The 19,814-nt window shown below is 45.1% G+C and overlaps 1 protein-coding gene across 1 annotated transcript; it reads right to left on the minus strand.

The window, feature by feature from the left end:
* Positions 1–2,317: 2,317 nt before the first annotated feature.
* TBC1D20 (TBC1 domain family member 20) lies at positions 2,318–19,610 on the minus strand. The gene is made up of 8 exons (XM_068524299.1): positions 19,454–19,610; positions 12,985–13,170; positions 9,869–9,949; positions 7,265–7,451; positions 6,983–7,084; positions 5,902–6,043; positions 4,886–5,073; positions 2,318–4,621 (listed from the first exon to the last, which is right to left on the minus strand). The coding sequence occupies exons 1-8, from the start codon at positions 19,521–19,523 to the stop codon at positions 4,366–4,368; spliced, it is 1,212 nt and encodes a 403-aa protein (XP_068380400.1). The 5' UTR covers positions 19,524–19,610; the 3' UTR covers positions 2,318–4,365.
* Positions 19,611–19,814: the final 204 nt, after the last annotated feature.

Consider the following 19,814-nt stretch of genomic DNA (forward strand, 5'->3'; position numbering starts at 1 on the left):
AGACGGGCAGGCTCACAAGTGCTGCCTACTGCAGGGTCAAGTGGAGGTGCCTCCCCCTCCCAAGGGGTCACCCCAAACTGGGCCCCAGCACCAAGTCTCCAGGGCGGACTTGAAACCAAACCCCACAGGCTCTGGACTCAGACCATCTACCTGAGGAAGCAGCCGGAGGTCCCAAATATGCTTGTGTGACACAATCTTTCTCTCCAGGGATGGGGAAGGCAAGAGGAAGCACATTGCTCAGATAAAGAGCAGCTGCTAATGTGGGCAGGAAGTGGTGGATGGGCCCCACAGCCCGTGCCAGAGTAACATGTGTCTTCTAGTGTCTGGGGCTGCCATGAAAGCCACTCACTTAAAAAGCAGGAAGCTGGAGGCAAGCCCACAGCCTTGCCAGCTCACAAAAGCTGCTTGGCAAATTCCAACCAAATGTAAGTCTGCAGAAAAGACAACTAGCGAGTAAAGGGCCTTTGTGAGGACAGGAGAAAAGGCAGCAGGGAGTCACCAGCAGTGAGGACAGGAGAAAAGGCAGCAGGGAGTCACCAGCAGCAAAAGGAAGAAAGCAAGCCAGGCTGAGCCTCAGGCCCCATCATCTTTTAGTTGGATTTGGCAAAAGCCTCTGGCCTATTCTTCCTTTCAGTCACTTAATCCAGGGATGAGCTCCCCGGGCCCAAGTGCAAGGCTGGCTTAAGGCATTTATTGATCCATTAATGTTCACTGAAATGGAATCAAAACACTTGCACAACTTCAGTTTGTAAAGCATTTTCACAAACATCAGTTCATTAAACCGTCTATGTGGGATGGGACTATCCCTATTTTACTGTCATTGACAGTGAGTTCTAGAGATGTAGTGACTTGAAGAAGCTCACACAGCCAGGAAGGAACACATTTGCCATCATGTCACCAGGAACTCTCTCCAAACCCAGTTTTGGTCATGGCCCATCCTCATCCCCCAAATTGCCTACAGAGACTCCCAACTCCCTTCCACAGAGCTCAAAGCTCTCCCTGGCCTGAGCCCCTTCCATTGACATTGCCCACTCCATCTTTCTACAAAACACCCACACTTGTTATTCAGCTATTATTTTTACACTAATTCCACCTCAGCCTTGAATGTTGTGCAGTATTTTCTGACACCACTTCTCTGATTTCCAACACCAACTGGGTGTCCAACAATTCAATTCAGTTCTGACACTAACTACCTGGAATTAGCATCTGATGCCACAAGTTAAAGGGCTCAGTCCCACAAGACTGTCCCACTTCAGATCCAACTGCAAATGGGGTGCCCGGACTACCCACACTTCTGCCTGGCCAACTACAAGTTCAGTGGTTTCTACAAAACCCTCTCAGTTTCAATAATTTGCTAGAAGTACTCACAGAACTCAAGAAAACACTTTCCGTACGTGTACTGATTTATTATAAAGGACACAACTCAGGAAGAGCCAAATAAAAAAGATGAATAGGGCAAGGAACGGGGGAAGAGGGTGCAGTGTTCCCAAGCCCTCTCGGGCCATGCCACCCTCCCAGCACTTTGATGTGTGCACCAACCCAGCAGCTCTCCTGAACTCTGAATCGAGAGTTTTTGCGGTGCTCAATGTCCAGCCTCCCCTCCCCTCCCAGGAGGTCAGTGGTGGGGCTCAAAGTTCTCACTCTCTAATCACTTGGTCTTTCCGGTGACCTGTGCCATCCTGAGGCTATCCAGGGGTCCCACCTTAACTCACTTCATTAGAATAAACTCAGGTGGGATCAAAAGAAAATCATTATGAACAACAAAAGACACTCCTATCACTCAGAAAATTCTAAGGGTTTCAGGGGAAGTGGGGACAAAACCCAAGTATTTATTTCACCACACATACCCTTCCTTCAGTTTTCCATTTATCAAAAGTCTCTTTACATTCAATCAACTATGAAACTGCCACTGAAAACAAATTACTCTTTCAATGCAGTTCTCTGGTGAGCTCCCAGAGGCAGGGCGGTGTCCTGGCCAGCCCTGTGTCCTCCACAAGTCAAATCAAAGGACAGCACGGGCAGCTGGCCTATGGTGGTGGGACACGGTCGGGGAGCCGAGTGATGCCTGCTCAGCCTTCAGCCCCCTTACGTCTCCCCTCTGGGCCAAGGAAACAGTGAACCCAGGCAACGTAGGTTCTTGCCTCAGGAAAAACAGAAACAGGACTGCAGGTACTGTTCAAGTTCTCCGGGCAAGTCAAGGCCAACCAGGAGTCCACAGATACAGCACATCTCCAGGTCAGGGGTGGAAGGGAGGGAGCATCAAGGCCAGATGTCTAAAGCTAAAGCCACTCCAACAAGGAAAGAATGACAGAAGAGATTAGTAACCACATATGACTGTTTATTTCATACAGGGCTCTGTACAAAATATTTACACATATTCCTTACAGAATAGTAAACCACTTGAAGGTCAAAAGATGCTGCTTTCTTCTCATTGGCAGGGGATAATCCTGATGTCAGAAAAGCTATAAAACAAATGAACTTTCTCCTTCCTAGGCCACAACAAAAGTCCATGCCACCTGCTTCCTGGGATCCAAAATGCCATGGCCTTGGGACCCTGATCACATGCACCTCCCTTCCTCTTCCCCATCAATTCCTTCAGTATTTACAGACAGGCCCAAGGGCCTGTGGCAGGAGGGGCCGATGCTGCCCATTTGGAAAGATGACAAGAGGACAAACTTGTTGCGGGAGAAGACTGGGAACTTCTCACATCATCCAGATCCTGGAAGAATTTCCTTTGTCTTGATGAATCTACCACTTTCTAGACTAACCCATCCTCCACATCATGCTAACCCCAGGTGGGACTCCTGCTATGGAGAATGACCTGCCACTTTGAGCTGTTTTTGGTTGTGAAGTGCTTAGTGTAACTCAGTGTAGACAGATGCCTCTGCTAACCACTCTGCACACCGTGGGCATATGGGGAGGATGTGGAGGTCTGGGTGTGGTGGGGTGGAGTGCTTCTGGCATGTTTACTTTAAGAAAACACCTGCCAAGAGAGAACAGTGCCTGCAACAGACCAGGAAAATAAAAGTACATGGCTGCTTCATACTATACACCCCAGTTCTTCAAAGCAGCAAAAGGCACTTTTTTTCAAGCCACAGTTAATCTAAAACAAACCTGGCTTCGCTTACAGGAAAAGCTGTGCCAGAGGAAGTGAGTATCCATCTTGCTCTCTAAGACCTGGAGAGCCCTTAGGAAGCCTCGAGCTGGCTGTCCCAGGCTCCCACCACACGCTTCAGGATGCAGTTTGTCCCTTTCTGGGTGCCGACAAGTTCCCAGTGACATTTCCTACCAGGAAGGAGAGACCAGCAGTTGAGGAGGTAAGTCAAACCCAAAAAACAAAGCCAAGGTTGTGAGTGGATGCCTATTTGGGAGTAGAAGGGTGACGGGAGGACAACAGGAGGGAAGGAAGGGAAGCTGGAGAAGAAGTGGGCACTATGGAAGTGTGGGGCTGCTTACAAACAGCAACTCTGACTAAAGTGAAACGTTAAATAATTGAGTAGAAAGGAAACTTCAGGGTTTTAGAAGCTCATCCTTCTGACGAGAACGATTTTTTTTTTTTCCATGAAGGAACTATTACTTTAAAAGTGCGGGTACTTTACACGTTGGGTGTATGTAATTCTAAAAATAGTAGTAAAAGTGTCTTTTATATGCATCATCATGTGGCTTGTGGAAGAGAATAAGGAGGAAAAAAAAAAAAAGGCAGGCAAAAACCAGCCTGTGTCTGCGCCCTAAAACGTAACATTCCTTCCTGTTTGACTGGAAATGCCCAAGTGATTTCTAGGCTGAAAATAGGTAGGATTTACCTAGTAACCTAGTTCACATGTGTCTCTTAGATTTCTGACCAGCTAATGGAGCTGTTCTTAAAAGGGGCCAATCTTGCTCCCAGGCTGGCCTTCTCTGCCCCTTCGCCTTCATTCCAAGGTCTGACTTCTTTAGCAGCAGCTCCATCCTTCTTTGTCTGGCTGAAGCAGTCAGAATGGGAGGAGCTGCCAGGAGGGCATTCAGTGGTCCAGCTTACCACGAGCAGCCAAGATGCTCCCCAGTGACCAGGCCCAGCGGGTTCCAAAGGCAGCCGGGAGCTGCAGAAACCCACTTCCCTCAACACAAGAGGAGGCAGCAGAGAGCCCACTCAGAAGCCCACTGTGAGGGAGAAAGAGTTCTGTGCTCAGGACCCGAGTGCCCAGCGTCATGCACGCTCTGCTACTGGCCTCTGAAGCAAAGGCATCCACGGACGGGGGGAAGGGTGCAGGAATAGAAAACCCTTGACAGAAACCCTTTTAATAAAGGAAATTCCACCCCCTCCCAATCTGTCCATGGAAGGGTGAGACCTTGATGTCATGTAAGAGGAAGTGTCTTCTCAGGCATTTAGGGAAACAGCTGCAGCTGAAACTTTGGGGCCCACTCCAGGGCACTTTTCACCACAGCCAGAGCGGCTGCTCCAAGTGCCACCGTCAGTCCCATCACTGCCAGCTTCACAAAGCGGTTGGTCCTTGGTTTGGTCAGGACATCTTTTGTTCGCTCCTCAGGCCGCAGAAGTCCCCGAAACCGCTGCCGCAGTACCATGTCAGGCCTCTGCTGGGCTGATGCCAGCTCAAAGTCTTTGAAGGTAGAGGCTGCCGTTCTGCAGAGGAGGAGGAGACAGAACGGAATGGGATGAGAGAAGAAGGGAAAAAACTAGATTAAATAGGCTGAGGGCAGAGACAGCCATTGCTCAGAAAACTCTTCTTATTCAAGACCCATGAAGTCTCAAGTGGGGATTCCACTAGCATAAGCATAGGTCTCTGGAAACACCACTCCCAGCCCCGTCCCCACCAGACACAGTCTTCCATCATTTCTGCTCACTAACGAACACCCCTGGTTCATCCGGTGCCGTGGCCCCACTCACTTCTCAGCTTGCTGTTGGGCAGCTGCCTCCCGAGCAAGTTCGGACGGGGGAAACTGAACAAAGAGGTCTCCTGCTCTACTGATCAGTGTCTCATAGGGCAGGTCCTGAGGGATCTGGGACAGCAGGTGGTGGACTGAGGCCATGTCGCAGTCACAATCCAGGACTTCCTGCTCTCGATACAACACGATCTGTGGGGAGCAAGGCCTTGCATCAGAGACCAGAACATACAGGGCCTTGGCCACTTCATTTCATTCTCCTTAGAGGTGAATTTAAATTGGTACCAAACAAGGCTCGCCCCAAAAGTTCAGCAAATTCTTGTATTCATCTAGGAAGTAATGATGTACATATCTGAGCACTTTTCCCACTGGGTAAACCCTTCCTGCTGAGGCAAACTTCCACCCCATGATGTGAAAGGTTGACCAATTAAATGAAGGAGGTTCTTTTAGGAGGAAGGAAAGAAGAAGGATTACTGGAGATTCCTAGCTCCAGCACAGAAGAAATGGTTCAAAACAGCAGAAAGAATGGTTTTGCTCCCTTTCAAGGACAATGAAGAGCACTGTGAGTGCCCACCTCCACTCTCACGCCTGATGGTTCAGGCCCCTCTGGTAACTGGGGCCCCTCAACCCCGACTAAAAGCCATCTCAACTTTCTATCATAATGCCACACTTCTTCTTTACTTAAACCCGGAGTTGGGGTTGTACTAGCTCCAGGAGTTGTCAACAGAAACCCTGATAATTCACAATGCACATGAGCATTTTAAAGGTTCAAAAGAATCACGCAGTAAACAAATCTAACAACTCTGTTTAACTAGCATTTCCCAAACTTATTGTTACACAGAACATTTTTTTCTCCCATGACTCTCCCACTAACATTCCACAGAACAGTGTCCAGAGACGCCCGCCCGGGAAGTGCTGTCTTTTGCATCATTCCATAATCACCAGGTTTCCCTTTAGGGAACATGATCAAGCTGGACTGGAGGATGCACACCAAGCTGCTGGCTCATGGTCTGTACCTACCACAGCTGCAAAGTAAATGGGCATCAGCGGGTGGCAGGCCAGGAAGAAGTCGTATAACCGCACGACGTGCCTGAAGTCAGACAGGACGTGCCCAAACCAGGTGATGAGCCAGCTGAGCGCAAAGATGGTCCCCACCTCGGCACTAGGAGCAAGGAAGTCCAGATGTTAGGTTCCCTGCTGAGTCATCCCTTCCCCCCACCTGGGCCTTCTTTGTCCTCAGTGCTGTGTGAAGAAAGCATTTGAGAAACATGCTTTCTGGAAATTTCAGCCGCCTACAAATTCAGCATCTTCTCCTCACAACACAGAAAGTCCTTACAATATACCCAACATCATGACACTAATACCACAGTAGGGTCCTGGTGGCCTTATCTCCCTGGGTGCTCTCCTAATGGCCAACAAACATCAACTACAGCAACAAGAATTAGCTGTTTTCAGAGAACTACACCACCATTTTCCTTCTGAGAAAGTCCATCCTTCGAGGGGGCACAGGCACATATTCTCAGGCTTGAAAACACAACTGTATTAATTTTACAGTTAACATGAGGTGACTGTAACACCTTAAGACACAGCCCTTTTTTTTCCTTTTTAAAGAGAGGCAGGCATTGGACAAGGACACATTTCCAACTAAACAGAAGAGAAAAATCATACGAGAACTGCAAAGAAGTATTTCTTCTCCTTGGTATGTGGTGAATAAAACAACCCACAGATGGCCTTGTCTTTCTCGCCTCTGGATCCTATAGAACTCTGTACTTCTGTTGCAGCAATAACCTCAAAGTCTACCTTGGTGTACTTACCTTGTCCACCTCCCTCCACTAGATGTAAACTCCTCAAGGGCATGGGCTGTGACATCTCTTCTATCCCCCAAAAAGCACAGCACCCAAAAAGTGTTCCAAGACTGTGTACCGAACTGAATTATCCAGATGGCTGATAACTGGAAAGGACAACTCGGAAGAACTTAACACTAATCAACCTAAGATGATGATGCAATTGAGCTAGACTTGTGAAGAATAAACAAAGGCTAGGAGAAAGCTGAAGAGGGGTGTGTGTGTATGTACACACATATATGTAGACACATATATACCTCTGCATGAAGTCATGGAGGTCTGGATTCACCTGGTCAATGATGGGCATCAGATAGTTTAATATATGCTTGGTGTTGTCCATTGTTGGATCCATGAAATCCCTAGAAGGAGACAATTCAATGAGCTTGGTCAGACCAAATACTGGGATCAGGGTTTGGGGGCAGTAGGGTGGAGTGGGGTTCAAACCATTGAAAACACTGACTAGGAAATGGGCTTAGGAGTTATCCCCAGGGGGACTTGAGGAGTGATACCCATCCTCTTATGCTCCTTTGTGCTGGTACCTGAGGTGATGGGTAGACAATTTTTCTACCAGGGATGTTGCCAGCTTCTCGCCTACCACCAGCAAAAATGTGACCACGATGTCGTGGTAGCCCTGGTAGTAGTGCAGCTGAGGGTTGCGCGCCAAGATGAGGAGGATGATGTCGATCAGTTCTTCCTGGAGCCCTTCTCTCTGTTCTTCTGGCATGCCTGGGGAGGGGAGGGCAGGGGAGATGCACTTGAACATGGCAAGCAGCCTAGTAACACAGAGGTTAGGAAGATGGTCAGCAGTGGATTAGCAGAGAAAGTGTTTAATAAAAGAAAATTAATTACAACAATTTGGCAACACATCAAGATCCACACACTGTTGATACTGCCTGACATGTAGGAAAGAGCCACAGACTGGCTACCTTACAGTGGGGGAACCCAACCAACACCATCTTAAAACCCAAGTCACCACAGGTCATGCTGCCAGTAGTGTCACTAGTGGAGAGCATGTGCCTCCTGACGTGCTGCAGGGAAAACTCAGCACCACTTCGGTGGAATTCCTGTCAAGAGTTCATCATCTGAATCTTAAAAGGAGGAAACACCAGATAAACCCAAACTGAGGGAGATTTTATAAAATAACTGGCCTGTCATAAAATACAAAGGAACTATTCCAGAATAAAGGAAGCTAAAGAGATATGAAGACTGAATGGAAAATGCATGAATTTGTATCTCCTTTTCCTATATTATTATTTCCTATATTTCCTATATTATTGGAATAAATGGTGAAATCTGAATAAAATCTGTATTAGACAGCAGTAAATACTGTCAATGTGTTACTGATTTCAAGTGTGATTATGTAATAAGAGCCGTGTTTTAAAAACATTAAACAAATATTCCTGAAATATTTAGGGATAAAGGGGCACCATGTGTGTAATTTATTCTTAATAGTTCAGAAAAAAATTTGCGTGTGTGTACCACAAAGGAGAGAGAGAAAGCAATACTACGGTAAACATAGTAAAAGGTTGACATATAAGAAAATCTGTGTAAAAGCCACCTGGGGAATTCCTTGTCCTATTTTTGCAACTTTTCTGTAGGTATGAAATTATATAAAAACAAAAAATGTAAGAGATGCATGTTCCCCTCAGAAACAAACTAAATATCACAGGAAGTACTGATCTCCTTGATCCAAAGATGCAGCTGGAAACAGAAGAGACTGTCTCGGGAGATCTTTCAGTGCATGCACCTAGTTCTGGCAGTGGTCAGTGTGGCTCCGCAGCTCATCTGGCTTTTAGTATAAAAATGCCAACCCTTGGCCTCATGACCTGTTTTAGAAGAACGGCACACAGCACAGCTTTCCTACACCATTAGGTTTTCCAGTCAAAAACAGATCTTATGAGAGAAAACAGCTAATGCAAGAGCCCAGACTAAACTGAACAAAGGTTTTTAGGTGAGAGTGAAGCTCATCTCTTGCCCGTTTCTACCTACCCCTTCTCAAAAAGGCATACTCTAAAAGATAAAAAAGAACATGGAGTAAACCAACTACTATGGATAGGTAAAGTAATGAAAGTAGTGAGAGAACAAAAGTAAATCTTATTTGAACTTTCAGTATAAAAGAGGTCAGCTAAGCTCAGAAGAACGTGAATGTAAAAAAATATGAAACCACATGGAAAGTTCAGCCTACAAGAATAATATCATAGACTGATGTCACATAAATGGAAGAGGAATAAAGGGCTCAGAGGGAAAACACGTTACCTAGGGGAAAATATGGAATGCATCTGTCCTATGTGGTCTCCTCAAGACCAGCAGGATAGGAAAAGGCGAATGGACCATAGGCATATGTGTTTATCAAAACCAAGACGGCAGGCTACTGGCTACAAAGGAATCACAAGAGCCTTTCCAGGAACCAAGGGTGCAAGCAGGAAAGAGGCCCTTTAACAGACAAAATCCAATGCTAGAGCATGGGTTCAGAAGAGTGAGAAAATGGGTTTAGAGGCTCTTGTTCCCTCTAGCAATTCTCCTCTCTTCATGGACCTAAGGTGGAGTTGCCAAAGGAAGAGAAATAGATGAGGTTTGCTGGCCAGTTTCCTTCACTGTGAAAGTGGAGACAATGGTCATTCTTCTCATTATTCCTGGGAATGGGGAGACAATTTTAGGAACAGACTCTTTAAACATGTAGTGATTGGCCTTCCTTCCAGTCCAAGGGCCCCAATATATGTATATTCAAGATACCGCTATTTATAAATGAAGATATTAATAGTTCTTGTTATAGTGACCACTTCCAAACCAATCTGCTCTTTAAAGCCAGACTGATGGCTCTAGCAATCCCTATAAAGTCTCCTCTAAGGCTCTGAAGGGGGAAAAACCCTCTTCTCTCATTCACCACCTCTAAGCCAAAAGACATTATTTTAGGCTCAGGCCTTCACAGTGGGGTTCTGAACTGACTGAGACAGTGAAAGAATGACGCGGCAGATTGGGAGCACAATGGGTCCCTGAGGAGGTAAGGTCCTGCATGTGGTCACGCTCTGTGCTGGGATGGAAACTTCCTGGGACAAGCAAGCACCAAAACAGGAAAGTAAGTGCAACTGGGACAGAAGCCACCCCACCACCCCCCACCCAGGAAGACCGAGGGCGTGTCTCACCAGGAGGGAACCGCCGTAAAGACCGCCTGACATCCAGGAGCACTTGTTGGTAGTCCTTGCTCATCTGTCGTAGGTCGTTCCCTATTGAAGGAAAAAGAACATGTTATTGCAAGAATGTCTGGGAAGCCACATCAGGAGCAAAACATCCTGGCATGACATAAAAGGCCTGAAAGACATACTCGGGCTTTTCTTGAAGGGGACATGACTCAAGATACAACATTTGGAGAGGAATTCCTGGTTTAGTTCCAAACACGCTGTTTCACGCAAGGCATGATGACCATAAGAGGAGGGAACACAGATTATCCAGGAGGCTGCAGAGTGCAAAGAGCCGCAGAGGAGAAGTCAGGAGGCCAGGAGCTGCATGCAGGCCGCTACTGTGTGTCACTGGGAATTGCTCTGAATTTCAAAGTCCACGTCTGTAAACTGGGAATTACTCCCTTCCATATGTACCTCTCAGATTACTGTAAGGATCAAATAAGATCATGAATGTGGAAACCACAGACCACTGGAAAAACTCTAACATCTGTAAAGTCTAGGGAACACTGAGCTGTTCAGAAAGGAGTATTAAGATAAACTCACATAAAAAAGAACCTAACCTCTCTTGACCCTGCAATTCTAAAACTAAGACACTGCAAACAGGAGCTAGTACTTGTGTTCAGTTGTTAAGCCCAACTGAAAGTAAGGAGGCAGTCTCTAGCAGTTATATATATAAAAGTGTACATTTTCTTCATAACCGAAATCAAAACTTACTAGAGGAGCCTGTATAATACTTCCGCATACACAGACTTCATCTTATAAAGATATGGGAAATTTGGAATCTCACGGAACACCATCTCAGGATTTAGAGTGTGAATATAGCAATGCCTTTTCCTTCCAACAAAAAGATCACTGCTCTGAGGCAGCCCGGTTCCAAAGATAATAACAAGGGGCAACTTAAAACATCTACTCAGGGACTTCCCTGGTGGTCCAATGTTAAAGAATCCGCCTTCCAGTGCAGGGGATGTGGGTTTGATCCCTGGTCGGGGAACTAAGGTCCCACATGCTGTGGGGCAACCAAGCCCACGCGCCACAACTACTGAGCCCGTGTGCCTCAACTAGGGAGCCCGAGTGCCGCAAACTACAGAGCCCTCGCCCTCTGGAGCCCACGTGCCACAACTAGAGTGAGAAAACCTGCATGCCACAACTAGAGGGAAGGCTGCACGCTGAAACAGAGCCTGTGTGATGCAATGAAGAAGAAACCAGCGCTGCAACAATAGATCCTGTGTGCCACAACTAAGACCCAATGCAGCCATAAATTAATTAATTAATTTAAAAAAAAACATAAAATAAATAGGTATACTAAAAAATAAAACAAACAAACAAAAAAACCATCTACTCGGCTGTACCACAACACCGTGAACTTTTTATCAGCAGAGGCTGTTTTAATCAACTCTAGTACCTGGCACACATTAGGAGCACAATTAGTACTTGCCAAATGAATGAAAGAATCCCCAGCACCTGGACTTTTGCCAAACACAGCAGGAAAGCAATAAATTTTTGTGGAGTGAATAAATGACAAAGTGGATTCACTGTTTTGCTGTACTTTCTTTTGTATTTTGCACTGTATTCTAATGAAATTTTTTTTTTTTTTTTTTACTACACGGGCCTTGCAAATAAGTACAGTTGCCCCTTGGTATTCGAGGCGGATTGGTTCCAGGACCCCCAAGGATACCAAAATCCACAGATGCTCAAGTCCCAGGTATTAAGTGGTGTAACATTTGCATATAACCCATGCACATCCTCCCATATACTTTTTAATTTATTTTTTTATTATTTTTTTTTATTGGGGTATAGTTGTTTTACAGCTCCTGTATATTTTAAATCACCTCTAGATTACTTATAAAACCTAATACAGGACTTCCCTGGTGGCACAGCGGTTAAGAATCCGCCTGCCAATGCAGGGGACATGGGTTTGATCCCTGGTCCAGGAAGATCCCACATGCCATGGAGCAACTAAGCCCGTGTGCCACAACTACTGAGCCTGCGCTCTAGAGCCCGCGAGCCACAACTACTGAGCCCATGCGCCACAACTACTGAAGCCCACACGCCTACAGCCCATTCTCCACAACAAGAGAAGCCACTGCAATGAGAAGCACGCACACCACAGCAAAGAGTAGTCCCCGCTAGCAGCAACTAGAGGAAGCCCATGCGCAGCAACGAAGACCCAACGTGGCCAAAAATAAATAAATAAAATATAAATTTTTAAAAAAAACCTAATACAATGTAAATGCTATGTAAATAGTTGGAGAGCACAGCAAATTCAAGTTTTGCTTTTGGAAATTTCTGGAGGTTTTTTTTTCCAGAATATATTTGATCCATGGTTGGTTGAATCCTTGGAGGGGCCAACTGTAACAGTTTTTCATAGAATTACAGAATTTTAGAATTCAAAATGGTCTTAGTATTTCCTCATAAAAAGTTTTTTTGTTTTTATAAGGACCGTAGAGGTATTATCTCTTCCCATAGTCCCATGTTTCTCAAAATGCAGTCCATGTGCGTCAGAATTAGGTGGGATTCTTGTTAAAATACATATTCCTACAACCCACTTCTAAGTGAGTGTAAACTGGAATATACATTTTTGTTTGTTTGTTTCTTGGCCATGCCGTGCGGCTTGTGGGATCTTAGTTCTCTGACCAGGGATCAAACCCGGGCCCTCGGCAGTGAAAGCATGGAGTCCTAACCACTGGACCACCAGGGAATACCCAGAATATACTTTTTTTAAAAAAATTAATTAATTAATTAATTTATTTTTGGCTGTGTTGGGTCTTCGTTTCTGTGCAAGGGCTTTCTCCAGTTGCGGCAAGCGGGGGCCACTCTTCACCGCGGTGCACGGGCCTCTCGCTATCGCGGCCTCTCTCGTTGCGGGGCACAGGCTCCAGACGCGCAGGCTCAGTAGTTGTGGCTCACGGGCCTAGTTGCTCCGCGGCACGTGGGATCTTCCCAGACCAGGGCTCGAACCCGTGTCCCCTGCATTGGCAGGCAGATTCTCAACCACTGCGCCACCAGGGAAGCCCGACCCTGGCATTCTTTTTCCCTGCCTCCCAGACAAGCTCCGCTTCACAGCACCTCCCCCTAATTACCTGATATAGGAGATGGATCATTGGTGTTGATATTGAGGAGCTTGGGCCACACTTTCTGCCTGATCTCATCAGTCAGGAGCCCTCCTTCACTGATAGCCATACGTCTAAGGGCAGCCACATCAGTGGGATCACTGTTCAGAGCCTGGTAGATCTCTGCCACTTTCTTTTTCCTTTTGGCATTAAAGTCTGCAAAACAGAAGGGAAAAGGGCATTAGGCACATATTCAGCATTTGTACATTTTCTCTTCAGGGCTCAATCTCCTTATTTGGTTTGAGGTAAGGTAGGTATATTTAAAGCCAATCTACCGATATTTCACTAGCACATAGTGTGCAAAACACTAAGGAGATATGCCATATAAGTAACACAAAAGGACTTACAATTATAATAAATGCTCAGTACATTCAGATATATCTAACAGTTTTTCCTAATAGAATGATTGTGCTTTCTTAATGCTAAACTTTACAGAGCACACATATCTCTCTCTTTCTTTTAAATAAATTTATTTATTTATTTTTGGCTGCATTGGATCTTCGTTGCTGCCCACGGGCTTTCTCTAGTTGTGGAGAACGGGGGCTACTCTTCGTTGCGGCGTGTGGGCTTCTCATTGCAGTGGCTTCTTTTGTTGCAGAGAATGGGCTCTGGCGCGTGGGCTTCAGTAGTTGTGGCACATGGGCTCAGTAGTTGTGGCGCACGGGCTTAGTTGCTCCACAGCATGTGGGATCTTCCCAGACCAGGGCTCGAACCCATGTCCCCTGCACTGGCAGGTGGATTCTTAACCACTGCGCCACCAGGGAAGTCCTCAATATTACTTTTTTAAAAAAAACCACACGTGGAAAAAGTCTCTGGTTACACACTAATACAACTGGTAAAACATCAGAATCACATGGAGATATTTTCAAAAGTAGAATGTCAAAGGGTATACTTGGGCCTCCAGTGTGGCTAGTGGTAAGAGAGGCATGATACTGCATACAAAGCAACAGTTTCTCAAGAACCATATTAATTACTGATGATCAGGAAGTACTGTTTTAAGCATCTTATATCCTTATGTGGTAGTCTCATTTATACACAGGCATTTTGCTGTGTTTAAATTACTTTTTTAGGAGACTGGTTGAGAGTCTGTGGTTAATGTGCATATTATAATTTTTCTATTTAAAATAATGGGGTAATAATAGGCTGTCAGAGTTTTCACGCAGAATGGCTGATTTTAGGAACAACAAACACAAGAAAAGTTAAACTAGACAACACCAAAGAGATGTCACAAAGCAGTGCACTATAATTGCCCAAAAAAGGTATGTGCAGACACCAAGAGTTCAGACAGCTGTGGGTCAGGCTAATCTGAGAAGGCATTACTGAAGAGTGCAATTTAAAAAGAAAGGGGAGGATTCTGAGAGGCTGGGAGGAGAGCAGAAGAAAGGCGTGGAGACAGAAACAGAGGCCCTTTCATTTAACAGTAAATGAACTGATTAAAAAATATTCATGGGGACTTCCCTGGTGGTCCAGTGGGTAAGGTTCCATGCTCCCAATGCAGGGGGGTGGGGTTCAATGCCTGGTCGGGGAACTAGATCCTGCATGCATGCTGCAACTAAGAGTCCTCATGCCACAACTAAGAAGCCTGCATGCTACAACTAAAAGAGCCCGCATGTCTCAACTAAAGATCCCGCATGCTGCAATGAAGATCCTGTGTGCTGCAACTAAGACCCGGAGCAGCCAAAATAAATAAATAAATATTTAAAAAAATAATAATAATAAATATTTATGTAGCATATACTAGGTGCAGGGCACTGAAGTTAATGTAAAGTGGAAGATAACACTGGAAGGTAGGTTAGGCTTTAGAGAGGAATAACAGTGGAAGTAGGTTAGGCTTTAGAAGGGACTAACATCAGAAGGTAGATGTCTGTTTTAGAACAGACACTAAGCAGCTTTCCTCAGTACTGTTCTATTCTGAGGCAACAGTCTACAACTTGTTTCCATGATAAAGCTGCACATTATTAACGCAAATGAAAGTTGGTACTAATGGCCCTGGTTACCTATCTATGAGAACTGTGACATAAACCATATAAACAGAGGCACCAACTGGTTTGGAGTTAACATGCAATTGGAGGTGCAGACAGGACCAGGTGCTTTTTCACTCCGGTAAACCTGTTCTCCTGGCTAGACTGTTATTTTCCTTGGTGACCTAGTAGGGGACCATCTGTTCCAGTTTGTCTGAGAGATTTCTGGTTTACACCTATAGTCCTGGCATAACTGTTCATAGCAAACCCCTCCTCCCATCTGCACTCTCAAAAATGTCCCAGGTTGGATGCTAAATTAAATGGTTACTCTACCTAGAAATCATGAAAAATCAAGTCCCAATTTCCTGTCAGCACAGCACCTAACTAGTCAAATGTTTACTTACAAAGTGCTTACCATCCATCCATCTGTCCATTGATCTATCCATTCACTTATCAGTCGATCATTTAATGAGCAACTACTTGTAGTAAGCACCATACTGGGATAAAAACATGAATATGACTCTCTCCCAGCCCTTGAGAGGCTCACAGTAGGGAGTGACATAATTATTATACATGATATAATAGAACCATGAAGAATCATGAAAACCCAGAGGAAAGAATAACTACTTCTGAGGCAATCAGGAAAGACTTCACCAAGAATATATTGTGGTACCTCCTTAAAGAAAAGTTTGCACATGCGAAGAGTGCGCTGAAGGGAGAGCATTCCAGAGAGTACGTGCAAAGACCCTGTCACATGAAAGAAACATCATGCCCTGAAAACAGAAAAATTCCAAGAGGCTAAAGTGTTAGGTAAAGGAAGAGAGGCTGGAAGGACTGCAGTAAATGTAGCTAATAGAAGAGTCTGGATTGGATTTATCCTCAACTGAAGGGGAAGACAGGGAGGGATTTTACTTTGGGTCAAAGGGCCATCCTTTGGAAGAGAAGGCTGTATGTTTCCAAAGAGGGATCACTGAGACACAGAAAACAGAAAAGACTTTATATAACAACATAGGCTGAGACAAAATATGAGCAGGAATTGAATTAATTTCCAACAAAGAAAAAAATCAGATATTTAAAAATTTTTTTAACTTAGAGTGTTCTTGTACTTTCTACACATCATAAATTAAGAACACTTAAATGGTAACACTAAATATTTACTGAGGTAGCTGACATTTAGAAACCTTGTTAACCTATTTTCTAAGAGTATGGAAAATTTTCCTCAATTTTTTAAGACATATATTCACCCTATCCCTCTTTCCACTTAAGCTATTCAGCAGTCTGGGGGAAAAGGAAAACCACTGTTTATATCTTGGAGGAAATAAAACTGTTTGCAATCAGCTGGATTTCCAGTAGGTTTTGGTAAATAATATGCCAAAATTTTAACTAATTCTGAACCCAAACCACAGCTCCAATACTTATTTCTCTAAAAACTCTGTTTGGATTCTACTTAAATCCTGCATTTCAAAATTTACTACTATTATCTTGATTCTGATGCTCTGTGGGAACTCAACACATACGAGCGGAATAGAACGAATAATTTAGCTTAGCTATTGTTCCTCTGGAAAAACTGGCCTATAGTAAATGGCATTATTTTCCCCATATTACCGTTAAGAATATCCACACCAGAAAACTCTACATAGATTTGTAGGCACTTTGACCTTTTTCTAAAGCTACTGGTGATTCCCAGAGTAGAATGCTGCTCAATTGTGGATTTTAGTGGCTGTCTGTTCAGACCCCAATATCGCCTTTCTCAATCCCATATTCTAGCAATTAAATGTTAGTGGCAGATGAAGAAGGCACTCCTACGTGTGCCACACCCATAGACAAATATTTCATTGCACCTAACGTACATACAGGCTTTGACTGTGACATAAAAAGGGAGGAGAAAACAGCAAACTCAAGTGAGCTCGAGATGTATAAATTACATAGTGATGAGTTCAACTGCTAGACTACACAATGAGGGAGAAGAGGTTCTGCAGAGTCTCAAATGAACAACTAATTTACACGTCATATCCTCTTCACCTCAGAAAGAGGAAAGTCAGAGTTATTCTTGGGATGTTTGGAAAAAGGTTAAAATTAATGTCTAACTATTTTAAGATAAATTTTACATATGGATTTTGGGGTAGGACACATTCCTGGACTGGAGAATGCGATATTTGGGCTTGGGATAAAAGCCCACATTTTCAAATCCCCTTGAATCCTTTCTTCTCCAATTTGTAAATTGCTCCACTTATAAGGGAGATGTATTATATATTCCAAAGCTGGTATGTTCCGAATTTCTTTATAATAAAGGTCTTGGCTTTCATAACCATGACAGAATGAAATGACTATTCTAGAGCTGGCTGCAAAATGTAAGACACTGCTATAAATAAATCCCTGCTGCCTGAAAAGTAATTCATTCAACAAAGGAAAAAGTAATGACATCGGTACTACTTGGCCTGCTCTCCATTAAAATGATCATTTAAATAAGAAGCACTGAAACAGTAGTTCTTAACAACTCAGATAAAGATGGCTGAGTCTGTTATTGTCTCAAACTCAGGTAGAGATTTCTGCTTCCTTAGAGCAACAGGTATCTTCAAAAGCATCTGGCTTGGGGAACTTAATACACAGGAAAGGACAATGGCTAAAAATGAGCACTAGCTATGCTTCCTCTAAAAGTTTTTCCAGATCAGCAAAATACGTATCAGTGACTTAGATCAGGTAAATGATCTACACGCTTAATAAATGAATCTTATGTGCAAGAATAAAATTCCATAATGATTATTTGGTTTAAGCTTGCATGTCAAGAAAGCTTTACAGACTTTAAACAGAAGTTGAACTTAAATAGGCAGTGCTAGCCTTAATCAAAACAATTAAAGAGCAAGTCAGAAAGAGATCATCCCAGACAGACACCCCCTGCTCCACCCCTTGAACTCCTGATGTTGACATTGGAAATTAACTTAAAAATTTATGCTTGAAAAAAAAATTTATGCCTGAACTTCATATCTGTACCAGAGAAATACAGTGGGAGAGGAAAACCTTACCTTATTCTGAGTAAGGTTCCTATTAAAAACAAAATAAAAGAAACTCTGTTTTTGGAGGTACTAATTAGTTTCAACAAACAGTACCCAAATTAGCAGAGATTCATTAACTACCTGAAAAATAAAGACAAGCACATATGAAGAAAGACAACCCCCAAAATGGAGAATATTCTAGAGAGTAAACCAATCTAATCATAACCTCTACAAAAGAGTTAATAGTATTAGTAACTTTGTCAATTCCCCTATATGATTAAAAACAAAACAAAAACAAAAACACAAACAAACCCCTCTCATCTCTAAATTCCTCCCACTTATCCAAAGAAGCAAAATCAAGGAAACAAGGATAAAGTCTCGCAACCTAGGCACAGCTGCACTACATCAGGTCACAAGACCCATACCACTTGAGGCAATGACTATTATGCCATGAGGACAGATGTTATACAAACACCAGCAAAGGGTTACAAGGCCAAAGGGCCTAGAGGAGTAATACGAGGAATGAGCTCCATTTCCATGCAGCATTAGAATAGGAGAAAAGGGCAATGACAAAATGAACCCAGAGAAACAAAATGCGAATAACCGGGTGCTTCATCAAAACGTGGGTTGAATATGTGGTTGGTTCTATTATGGGCACCACCCACCAGAGGATGGAAAAGTGGGAAAGTTACCGTAGTCTTCTCCATTTATTAACTGTATGTAAAACATATTTGAAAACATAGCGCACAACGAAACCATGATTTCATGGAAATTAGTATAAGACAGTATAAGAAAATAGAGAGGCTCGCTTTTTTCACAATTAAACATTAAAATAGGTGGCACAGGATGAGACAGAGTAGATTGGTGGTTGCCAGGAGCTGTGGAGAATGGGGCCTGGGGAATGATGGCCTTTCTTTTTGGCATTAGAAATGCTCTGGAATTAAGACAGTGCGATGGTTGCCCCACCTTGTAAAAATATACTAAGAACCACTGAACTGTACACTTTAAAGGGTGAATTTCGTGGTAATTAAAAGAAATACGTGGTCCACGGACACCGCGTCACTCCAGACTGCGACCGATGAATGAAGTTTGGGAAACCGGCCTGACCACTAGGGAGGCGGCCCCCGGAGCCTGCGGACGTGGCCGGACAGTCTCGGTCGGGGGCAAGGCTTGGCCTCGGTTCTCAGGGAGACCCAATTCTCCTCTCCAGATGCGACGAGGTGGGACGCGGGGCCCCCGCCCGCCCCGTCCTTCCCACTGGGGGCGCGGGTCTGCAGTCAGGGTTCCTCCGGTCCTCTCAGCATCCGCTGACCCCCAATTCCAGGCTCTCTTCCACTTCAGACGTGACCCGGGTCTTCAGCCTTTTCCTCTCTCGCACCCCGCGCGGTCGCCCCGGGTTCCCCGACCCCCTCCTCCGGCAGCTGTCCCCTGTCCCCCATGCCGTCCTCGCAGGCCGCTCCTCGGCGCCCCGGCCGGCTTCCGTACCTGCCTTCCCCGCGCCGCCGTCCCAGCGGCTGGAGGTGGGACCGTCACCCTGCGCACTCCGGACGGCCATGTCCCGGGGGCCCGGGCCCGGGCCCGAGCCCCGGCTGGCGGCGGAGCCGACAGAAGACGAGGCAGCGGCCGCGGGATCCAGCGCCGGCTCCGCAGGGTAAGCTCGGCTTGGTCAGCCCGCAGCGCGCAGGCGTCCCCGCGCGGGCCCCGCCCCGTGCCAGCACGTGACCCCGCTACGCCGGGCGGGCGGCGGCGGGGGCAGCCGGCGGTCACCCGGGCCCGCGCGCAGGCGTCCTAAGCGGCGAAAGGAAGAGCGGGGGGAGCGCGCCCGGAGTTAGTTGCAACTGAATTT

This window comes from Eschrichtius robustus, chromosome 16, assembly GCF_028021215.1.
Source record: "Eschrichtius robustus isolate mEscRob2 chromosome 16, mEscRob2.pri, whole genome shotgun sequence".
Lineage (NCBI taxonomy): Eukaryota > Metazoa > Chordata > Mammalia > Artiodactyla > Eschrichtiidae > Eschrichtius > Eschrichtius robustus.

What these genes read in the sequence shown, in the direction of transcription:
- TBC1D20 (XM_068524299.1), bottom strand. Translation starts at nt 19,523, where the DNA reads ATGGCCGTCCGGAGTGCGCAGGGTGACGGTCCCACCTCCAGCCGCTGG. An exon ending in CGGCGGCGCGGGGAAGGCAG is followed by an intron (nt 13,171 to 19,453) that starts GTACGGAAGCCG and finishes TCTGTTTTGCAG; the next exon opens with ACTTTAATGCCAAAAGGAAA. An exon ending in TTTACGGCGGTTCCCTCCTG is followed by an intron (nt 7,452 to 9,868) that starts GTGAGACACGCC and finishes TCCCCTCCCCAG; the next exon opens with GCATGCCAGAAGAACAGAGA.